The 10672-nt window shown below is 39.4% G+C and overlaps 1 protein-coding gene across 1 annotated transcript; it reads left to right on the top strand.

Annotated features, from left to right (window-relative positions):
* Window positions 1–2646: 2646 nt before the first annotated feature.
* Window positions 2647–5428, top strand: LOC306708780 (glutathione S-transferase A-like). Its single transcript, XM_079176712.1, has 6 exons — window positions 2647–2874; window positions 2972–3037; window positions 3237–3342; window positions 4088–4203; window positions 4943–5028; window positions 5148–5428. Exons 1-6 carry the CDS (start codon window positions 2707–2709, stop codon window positions 5275–5277), a joined length of 672 nt encoding a protein of 223 aa, XP_079032838.1. The 5' UTR covers window positions 2647–2706; the 3' UTR covers window positions 5278–5428.
* Window positions 5429–10672: the final 5244 nt, after the last annotated feature.

Genomic DNA, 10672 nt, shown 5'->3' with positions numbered 1-10672 from the left:
ATACACAGCGGGGTCCATTAGGAGCAGTCCACTCTGTTTTGCATTGACATCCTGTGTGCACAGATACAGACCAACACGTTAGATGCAAGTCATGCATGTCAAGCAGCACCTTTGTATAAGACACAGATTAAACACCGTCCTTTCTAAAATGCTTTGTTAGTAGAAAATGGCAATGTCATGGTTGTCAAGCAAAATGAACCTGATGAACTGACTCTTGCACACACACACAGTTCACGCCCACACTCGACAAAGACAAGCTGATGACACTGATGATGTGTTTTCTGAGTGTCAAGAATTTTAGACTGAAGATGAAACGATATGAAGTGGAATATCACCAGGCTAGTAGTCCCACGCCTGTAGACTAAACGCTCTAAAGGCCCTAAAATAGTGGGAAACTGTGATCATTTTGTCAAACAACAGAAAGGGTTTGTTTTAAAACCTTTCACATAATCACCGAACTGAAATGGATTTAGAAAATGTTGCCTTTCTCCCGTTTCACTCAGTTCCCCATGATTAACTGTGTTTCGTACTTTATTAATTTCAGTCAAATACTTCAGTTTGGTTGATACATTAACAGTTGAGGTGTATAAATGACGTCAAGCTTGTTTGGTCTGTTTGTTTTATGGGTTTAAAGGATTTTTTTGTTGTTCTGCCTGGGGTGTCGTGGTATAGATAAGCTCATGGGCCCTTTTCACAGAAGCCATTTTGACGAGTCATTGCAGGGTAAACAGGTTAAATGAATAACATTAATTATGGCCCTGTTCCATTTAGTTGGGCCAGGGCCCTATTGTTCATGCTGGCTCACTGGAATAGCTGTGACATAACAAATAGAATGGGATCATAATTCATCTAATCAATTACACCTGTGTTTACCCTAAAATGCCATGTCAAAAAATGTCTGCTGTGAAAAGGCCCATCAAGGAGAGTGTGAACAGGTTTGGATAAATATGTCCACTCAGCAGGGATTGCTGGGCATCGTTAAAGTTTAGGAGGATACGTGAGGTATAGCTCTGCACTAAATTACATTCTGTCCATAGATGACTCCTGGTGTCAGCAATTTAGAAACCTTGTGTTCATGTTATGTTCCTTATTCTGTGTGAAATCGGATGCTTGCTCGGTTCAGCTCACCTGATACTTGTGTACCTGAGCAGGTTCCAATGAGGCAGCTTGCTGTGAGGCTGCAGCGAGCTTTTCGTTGGTGTTCTTTTTCTTAAGTTTAATCTAGTTTTATTGAAATTCCCGGGTTTCATTTTTGCCCTATATTTCAGTGAACCTTTTGTAAATAAACATTTTTATTTTTGCACTACCAATGCTTATCGAACTTTTTCGTCAACATCCCTTTTTAAAGTTTCTGGTGCCAAACCAACTCGTCTGCCCTTTTATATGGGGTGACAGCACTACAAAAAGAGGTCTGAGGAAGATATTTCCTGGAATAATAAATGCAAAAACGCAAGGCAACTCTTGCTTGTACAAAAAACAAGCTTGCAAAAGTTAATTACTACTAAAATAAAACGGATTATATTACACACTGTCACGTCAATATAAACTGGGCAAAAGGGATGCTAGTAAATGTATAAAATGTGCTGCTGAAGGAACTTTGCTCAATCTGTTGAGGGACTGCAATCCAATGAAAGATCTTTGATTTGGCATATCGTGTGGCATATCGAAAGTGACAATTCACACTACTATAGCCATGCCAGTCACACCATAATGATGTATAGTGGGACATTTCGAATTACTTCAGCTGAGTATTTTGAAAGAAATCAGAAAGACAGTAATTATGACAAACTGGATTGCTTGAAATACGCCAACTCTGAAAAACATGGATCACTGATGTAATAAACTTGATTATTGTAAAAGCTATTTTTCAGTCTGCAAAATAATGAGACAGAATACACTGAAACTTGGGTTTCAATGGAATAATAGTTAATTTCACTATAATTAGTGTCTGGTGTCTATTACATTCAGTAGCAACGTGATTGTTTACTTTCAACCGCCAGAGCTGGTTTTCTCGGTGTGTTCAGGGGTGAGTGAAAAGTGCTGAGTCACCGTGAGTTTTCAACAGTCAAATTTCAAGATGCTGCAAGCACACAACCAAAATAATATTGACATAGTTTTCCACAGATATGTTATCTAAGTAATGTTAGTTGGAATGTTATAGTATGAACACGTTTCAATGTGAAGTTCTAACTCAAGTGAATGAGCTGATTGTTAATTACAGGTTATAGGTGTAGTTATTATTAGTCTCCTTCAGTTCACTTTTTAAAATATTTCAGCTTCGGATTCGTAGTTGAGATCAAAGAGTGTATGCAAAGCAAGAGAAGGGTCTCCTCCACATGTGTGACTTTGCTAATACCTGTGGATCAATGCAGCTAGAGACATGATTCACATTGAATTAGTTTAATGCAGTAACTGAAATACGCTGGCTTTCAATATGACATCATGTTGCCTTGATTTTAAGACAGATTGATAAAAGGGGGTGTAACATGCTTGTATAGGGTGTGAACTCTCTTGATTGTTTTCAGTCACAGCTCTTTGGCGATAAAAAGGAAATGGGATGGGACTTAATTCCACCAATCCAGATGCGAAGGGGCTGGAGCTTCTTATATAAGCAGACATTTGACACATTCTAGCTTCACTCCTGACATCTTCCAACTCTTCCACTTCGGGCTTTTACTTTCAGGTGTAGCAGTTCACTCTACAACCATGGCCAAGGACATGACTCTGCTGTGGGGCTCCGGCTCTCCTCCCTGCTGGAGGGTCATGATCGCACTGGAGGAGAAGAACCTGCAGGGCTACAACCAAAAACTGTTTGACTTTTCCAAGGGAGAGCACAAGTCGGCGGAGGTCATGGCCATGAATCCCAGGGGACAGGTAAGCTCACTTTAAACATTACCCAGATATAATGCAAATCTTCTTATAGTGTCTATTTGCGTTTAACTTATATGCATTCCACTCTTCTTTCTTAAAGCTTCCTGCCTTCAAACATAAAGACTATGTCGTGAATGAGTCCTACGGTGCCTGCATGTACCTGGAGGTAAGAACTTGATCCCTTATTAAAATTGTATGCAGCCATATACCACCAAGGAGGTAATAAGTATGAGGGCTCATTGTGCATTGTGTGTGTTCAACAATGCCTCGTTGTCATCAGACACCCTACAACTCCAGAGGAAAAGAAACCAGAACAGCTTGCAGCTGTTCATAATGGTTCCTCTTTTCATGTCTCCCAACAACAGAGCCAGTTCAAGTCCCAGGGAAACAAGCTGATCCCTGACTGCCCAGCTGAACAAGCAATGATGTATCAGCGCATGTTTGAGGGTCTCACACTCCACCAGAAAATGGGTAGGTTTATTCTGTCATGCAAACAATTTTACTGTTTTTGCAAACCAATATGTAGCTGTTGATGCTGTAAATCCTGCATGTTGATACCAATTGTTTTTGCAGTTGATCCTATTGAACTTAATGACTAAGCTGATGTCGTCATTTAGAGGCCTTGTGGGACTTTCAACTACATTGCTCTTGGCAACACACTACACACTGAACTGCCTTGTTTCAAACCTCTGAGACTTCATGTCCTCAGTCAATCTCCTCAGAGGGCCCCCCCCCTCACCTGAAACGCACTAATGAGCTGGCACCATGCATTAAATCTATGTGGTTTGCCCCTTTTTTAAAAGAGGTAGTGAAAGGTCATTATAATCCCACAAAGATCACATGTTTGGACTAGCTTGCATTCAATGCTCAAGTCTTGAGACAGGGTACTTCAGTTTTTTTTTGGAGGGTGGGGTGCAAAAAGAGCAGAGTGCTACATTCCCAAATTACAGTCCACTCGTGCGTAATCAGAAATACAGTTCAGTGAACATCGTATTTTTTAAGGAGGCCGCTTCAAACTATTTGAGCTATTTTACGGTCTTCAGTTTGAAACTGATGTTGCGTAAACATTTCTTGAATGACCCCACTGTCAAACGCCAGGGAAATTAAAGCAATTTGTTCAAGCGCTATGTGGGCGTGGCTGTTGCAGCCTACTATGAGTGGATAGATTTCATTGATGGCAGCCGTCAAGACTGACTTTTTTTTTTACATTTTTCAGTGGATGTGATCTACTACACCTGGAAGGTCCCTGAGGGAGAGAGACATGACAGTGCTGTGACGAGAAATAAAGAGGCTCTGACTGCTGAGGTCAAGCTGTGGGAGGGATACCTTAAGGTAAACCTGAACCATGTATCCGCCAATGAAGGTCCTTTAGACCGAAAGCTAAAAATAGTGTTCTCTGCATATCTTCTACCAGTTTTAGCTTAAAGCTGGGTTAAGCGGTGGTTATCCTGCATGTACCTGAAGATTTACAATATTCAACTTTATTTTCAGACACGAGTCCATATAATAAATTAATACAGCAACACATAAATACAATATGAGGACACCAAGACACGGATACAATCATTGCAGTTCAAAAGTCTGTCTGTTAAAACATTTGTTCCAATGTTTCCAAAAACGAGAGGAATAGAAAAAGCTAAATTTACAAAAATACCCGCGTACGACTAAAAGCCTCAGTGAGCTTTAGAGGAGCTGGTTGGCACATTTTTGTACCTTTGGACAGAGCCAAGCTGTTTACAGACTTTTTATTTTTGTTCAGCTAAGTGGCTGCTGACATATAGTTCATGTATAGATATAAAACTGGTATCTATCTTCTCTAACGCTCGTCAAGAAAGCAAATCATTGTATTAATTTATGTATTTAATAAGTGGAACAAAGTTTTTAAACACGCATGCACCGGTCCAATAATGTTTCTTTAGCTACTGTATGGCCGTCCATCATGGCTAAAGTTTATATAAATTGTAATTATTAATAGGTATAATGGCAAATGAATGCAGCTTACAGCTGTCTTGGTTTCAAATCTGCCCTCCAGCACATGGATGTGGCCTAACTCTTTTTATCTTTGTTCTAGGCATCAGGCTCTTTCCTGGCAGGAAAGACCTTTTCACTGGCTGATGTGACTGTTTTTCCAGGCATCGCTTATCTCTTCCATTTTGGGTACGTTGCTTAAATCACTAAAAATGTCTTTAAGATGTTTGACAAAATAAATGCACTGATTACAAAGCAGCAATACATTTGTATTTGGAAGTTCACATCAACTTTTCTCCTTTCTGTAGGTTATGTGAAGAGCGTTACCCTAAACTGGCAGCCTACTATAACTCTCTGAAGGTCAGACCCAGCATCAAAACCTCCTGGCCTCCTACCTGGCTTGAGAGCCAGGGACAAGACCTGCTCAAAGACATCTGAGAGTCAAACACACATCAGCTGACACACTGGAACTGTTCCTGTTGTGTAATATGTAACCACTCCTTGCTTTGCACTACTCTAGTGTGTGGCTTAAACTGCCAATTCTGTTTGTGCTGTAAACCAAAAAAATAAATATTGTCTTTCAGCTTTGCATGCTTTTTAAAAAAAATTTAATTTCAATGTCGGTGTAGGTCTGCGTAACGAGGAGCAATGGTATTGGAATATGATTGTAGGTTTCTACGCCAAAATATTTGAGCATAGTCTTCAAATCTTGTCTCTCACAGGAAGTTTGAAGTTCTGACAGCAGAGGCCGCTGTACATAAACATAAACAGACTTGTGCAGCTGCTAGGTGTTTAACGTGAACATGGGCTGAGATCCTGCACACTCAAGGAGTACAGCAGCTTTAACAGTTCTACTGCAAAGCAACATTAGAAGACTTCTGCAAAGTGTCATCCTGTTCTTCTTAGTGGCTTTTTTTTTTTTTATCAGACACTATTAAATGCTTCTCAGTGCCATTTCAAAGTTCACACGAGTTCTCAAGGAATATGTTTACTGTAAGAACTTTGTAAACATATCTGATCAAATACAGTCTTATTTGTAAGTTATTAGTTTCTGGAAACCAAACTGATTCTTGAGAGGACAAACACAGTTAGATTCATACGTGCAGTGAACCAGTGTGCTGGAAAAGTGCAGACACAGCTTTTGTTCTTCATGACAGTGGAATTGAATTAATGGTAAATGTCAGCATGTCATAATCAGCATACAAGAGCAAAATTATGATATTCTAAAATAAAAGCCAAGTCGTGGCATTTTTAAGCCAAATATTAAACTGATTTTACTTTTGTAAACAAGAAAGGCCTCATGTAACTATGTAGCGGTTTAAATATACTGTGGCGTCTATAAAGCTGAAGACTTCATTATTGCGTCACAGCCTTAAACATTTACAGCATTAATTCATTCATCCTTTACATACACAGCGGGGTCCAGTAGGAGCAGTCCACTCTGTTTTGCATTGACATCCTATGTGCACAGATAGAGACCAACAACACATTAAATGCGAGTCATGCATGTCGAGCAGCACCTTTTTATAAGATACAGATTAAACACAGTTGCTTTTTCGTCCTTTCTAAAATGCTTTGTCAGTATTAGACTGAAGATGTAACGATATGAAGTGGAATGTCACCAGGCTAGTAGTCACACGCCTGTATTCACACTAAATGCTCTGAAGGCCCTACAATGGGGGGAAACTGTGATCATTTTGTCAAACAGTTTGTTTTAAAACCTTTAATGACATAATCACCGAACTGAAATGGATTTAGAAAATGTCAGTTTGGTTGATACATTAACAGTTGAGGTGTATACATGACACAAGCTTGTTTGGTCTGTTTGTTTCATGGGTTTAAAGGATTTGTTTTTGTTGCTCTGCCTGGGGTGTCGCGATATAGATCAGAGCTACTCAGCAGCTCAATGGGCCCTTCTTCTTCTTCTTTTAGGTTTTATGGCGGATGGCATCCAGTGAAAGGTGCATTCCCGCCACCTACTGTCCTGGAGTGTGGACCAGAGTAACCTATCCCCTTACAAAACAAAATAAAAACAAAAAACAAAACAAAACAAAAAGGGAGATCCATCATTTCGGTGATTTAAATTCTTTTGCTCAATCCTGTTTTTTTCACGTATTGTAGTAAATGTCCTGCCCCCAAGGTTAATGCCTCTTTTAGGTTTAGTTCCTCAACTCCCAGCTTCCTCTTCAACTTGTCTCACTCGAGTGTATATTTCTGGCAATGAAAAATGATATGGCCTACAGATTCTGGTACTTGACAGTGCTCACATAGTCCTGTTGGGTGCTATTTTATTAGTTGCATTGTTTTGTTCAGCCTTGTGTGCCCAATCCTCAGTCTGGTTAATGTGTTTTCTTCTGCGGGGCTTCTTCTAGATGGCCTCCCTTTGCCAACTTCTCTCTGAACAGCACAAAGATGTCTTCCTGTTTCTCCTACAACCCAACTATGCTGCCATTCCTTAATAATGTTTCTTTTGATTATTGCTTTAACTTCTGCTTTGCTGAGTAAAATGGCGGTGTTGTGCTGCCTTTCTAAAGCTTGTTTTGCTAATTGATCTGCTCTTTCGTTTCTTTTTACCCCTCTGTGTGCTGGTACCCACATAAATGATACAAAAATTCCCATATTCTTAAGTCGGAACAGTGTTTCGTGTATGTTTCATTAATTAAATCCTGCCTGCTATGGGATGTGAATGATTGTAATGAGGATAATACCCACTGCAGTGTTGTTAAAATGGCCAACGTCTCAACTGTATAAACAGACAGATGATCTGATGTTCTCCTTTTGATATCATATTGCAAGGTTGGTATGGTGAGCGCAAAACCAGTTCTACCTGTATTACGGTCTTTAGACCCATCTGTGTATGCTGGAATAAATGATTGATATGTTGTCTGCAGTCTATCCTCCACCATTCCTGCCATGTCATCAATGTCTTTAAATGCTTGGGTTTTATCCAGAAAATAATTATCAACTGACACTGAGGGAAATAGCCACGGTGGTGTAGTTGATAACGGTATTGTAGGAGTGAATGTTATCTGATCCAACGACATATCTCTTGTTAATTTCCCACTGCTCCATGCAAAACATTCCTGTTTGGCCCCTGTCTCTTTCCCAACATGGCAGAAGCTCCTTTGTGGTTGGATGATAATCTCCAGAATGTCCTTGCAGATTGGCCCAGTATTTCATAGTTAAGAGCTTGCGTCTCAAATGCAGCGGCGTTTCACCCACCTCCACCTGAAGAGCAGCCACAGGACTGCAACACTTCCAGCTTCTTTAGTGAGGTTTTTGCAGCTGATCCAAATACTACACAGCCATAATCAAGGACTGACCTCATTAGACCGATATAAATATGTTTAATTGCAGATCTGCTGGCTCCCCATTCCGACCCTGTTAGACACCTCATTACATTTAGAAAGTTTTTACATTTCATAACTATCCTCTGAATATTCTCATTCCATGTTAATTTACCATCAAGCCACACACCAAGAAACCTAAAAACGTTCACTTGTTCAATCTTTTGTCCGTACATCTTTATCTGAGCATCAACTCCTCTCTTTCTAGTAAACATGATTGTTTTAGTTTTCCCCACAGAAAATGTAAATCTCCATGAATAAGACCATCTTTCTACCACTTTCACAGCCTCTTGTACTTTCCCTTTAAATAGGTTTATGTTCTTCCCCCTCTTCCACAGTGCTCCATCACCAGCAAATAGGGATCGCCCAATATCACCCTGAACTTGAAGGAAAACATAATTTATCATGATGGAGACCAGTATCGGACTGATGACACTACCCTGTGGTGTACCATTCTATACCAGGTATCTTCTAGATAGCTCAATGGGCCCTTTTCACAGAAGCCATTTTGACAAGTCACTGCAGGCTAAACAGGTGAAATGAATAACATTAATTATGGCCCTGTTCCATTTAGTTGGGCCAGGGCCCTATTGTTCATGCTGGCTCACTGGAATAGCTGTGACATAATAAATAGAATGGGATCATAATTCATCTAATCAATTACACCTGTGTTTACCCTAAAATGGCATGTCAAAAAGGTCTGCTGTGAAAAGGCCCGTCAAGGAGAGTGTGAACAGGTTTGGATAAATATGTCCTCTGTGTCAGCAATTTAAAAACCTTGTGTTAATGGAAAATTCATTATTCTGTGTGAAATTGGATGCTTGCTCGGTTTAGCTCACCTGATACTTGTGTACCTGGGCAGGTGGCAGGTTCCAATGATGCAGCTTGCTGTGAGGCTGCAGCGAGCTTTTCGTTGGTGTTCTTTTTCTTCAGTTTAAATTGGTTTTATTGAAATTCCCAGGTTTCATTTTTGCACTACCCCATGCTTATCGAACATGTTCATCAAAATCCCTTTTTAAAGTTTCTGGTGCCAAACCAACTCGTCTGCCCTTTTATATGGGGTGACAGCACTACAGACCTCCACAAAAAGAGGTCTGAGGAAGATATTTCCTGGAATAATAAATGCAAAAACACAAGGCAACTCTTGCTTGTACAAAAAACAAGCTTGCAAAGTTAATTAAAACGGATTATATTACACAAAAGGGATGCTAGTAAATGTAATGTGATGCTGGAGGAACTTTGCTCAATCTGTTGAGGGACTGCAATCCAATGAAAGATCTTTGATTTGGCATATCAAAGAAAGTGACAATTCACACTATTATAGCCATGCCAGTCACACCATAATGATGTATAGTGGGACATTTCGAATTACTTCAGCTGAATATTTTGAAAGAAATCAGAAAGATAGTAATTATGACAAACTGGATTGCTTGAAATATGCGAACTCTGAAAAACATGGATCACTGATGCAAGAAACTTGATTATTGTAAAAGCTATTTTTCAGTTTGCAAAATAATGAGACAGAATACACTGAAACTTGGGTTTCTATGGAATAGTAGTTAAGTTCACTATAAGAAATGACAAGAAGAAGAGAAAGAAAGGAGAATGAAGGGAAAGAAACCTGAATAAATCTTCTTTTTCTGTCTTTTTCTTCAACATTTAGGACTCATGAGTGGTGCATTGGTAAAGGATAGGTTTACATAATTATTTTCATTTGGTTCGGAGGAAATACAAATAATACTGGTCAGATGGTTTAGGTAGTGCTGGAGGGAGCATGCTTCAGCAAAACCACATGTTTTTCATGTGATTTTTGCAGCATTCTCTCATGAACCAAGTTGTCTTTTTGACAAGAAATATTCATTGCAAACTGTATCAAAATGCATGCCAGTGCTGACCCTGGCCACTACTCAAGTCCACAACGTCTGAAGTTCAAAGACCAACTCAGAGAAAGACTCACAAAGAAACTACAAGTATATGTGAACAATGTAAATAAAATGTTATGTCACGCTCAAATAATGATAAATTAGATGGGTGGTGTCTGGTGTCTATAACATTCAGTAGCAACGTGATTGTTTACTTTCAACCGCCAGAGCTGGTTTTCTCGGTGTGTTCAGGGGTGAGTGAAAAGTGCTGAGTCACCGTGAGTTTTCAACAGTCAAATTTCAAGATGCTGCAAACACGCAACAAGAAATAGAATAATTAGTAAATCTCCGCGATAATAGTTTAAACTAAAAGCAATAAACCAAAATAATATTCACATAGTTTTCCACAGATATGTTATCTAAGTAAAGTTAGTTGGAATGTTATAGTATGAACACGTTTCAATGTGAAGTTCTAACTCAAGTGAATAAGCTGATTGTTATTTACAATTACAGGTTATAGGTGTAGTTATTGTTAGTTTTCTTCAGTTCACTTTTTAAAATATTTCAGCGTCGGATTCGTAGTTGAGATCAAAGAGTGTATGCAAAGCAAGAGAAGGGTCTCCT

The sequence above is a fragment of the Pholis gunnellus genome (assembly GCF_910591455.1).
Source record: "Pholis gunnellus genome assembly, chromosome: 16".
NCBI classification, from domain to species: Eukaryota; Metazoa; Chordata; class Actinopteri; order Perciformes; family Pholidae; genus Pholis; species Pholis gunnellus.
This window is presented reverse-complemented; position numbering and strand designations above follow the sequence as displayed.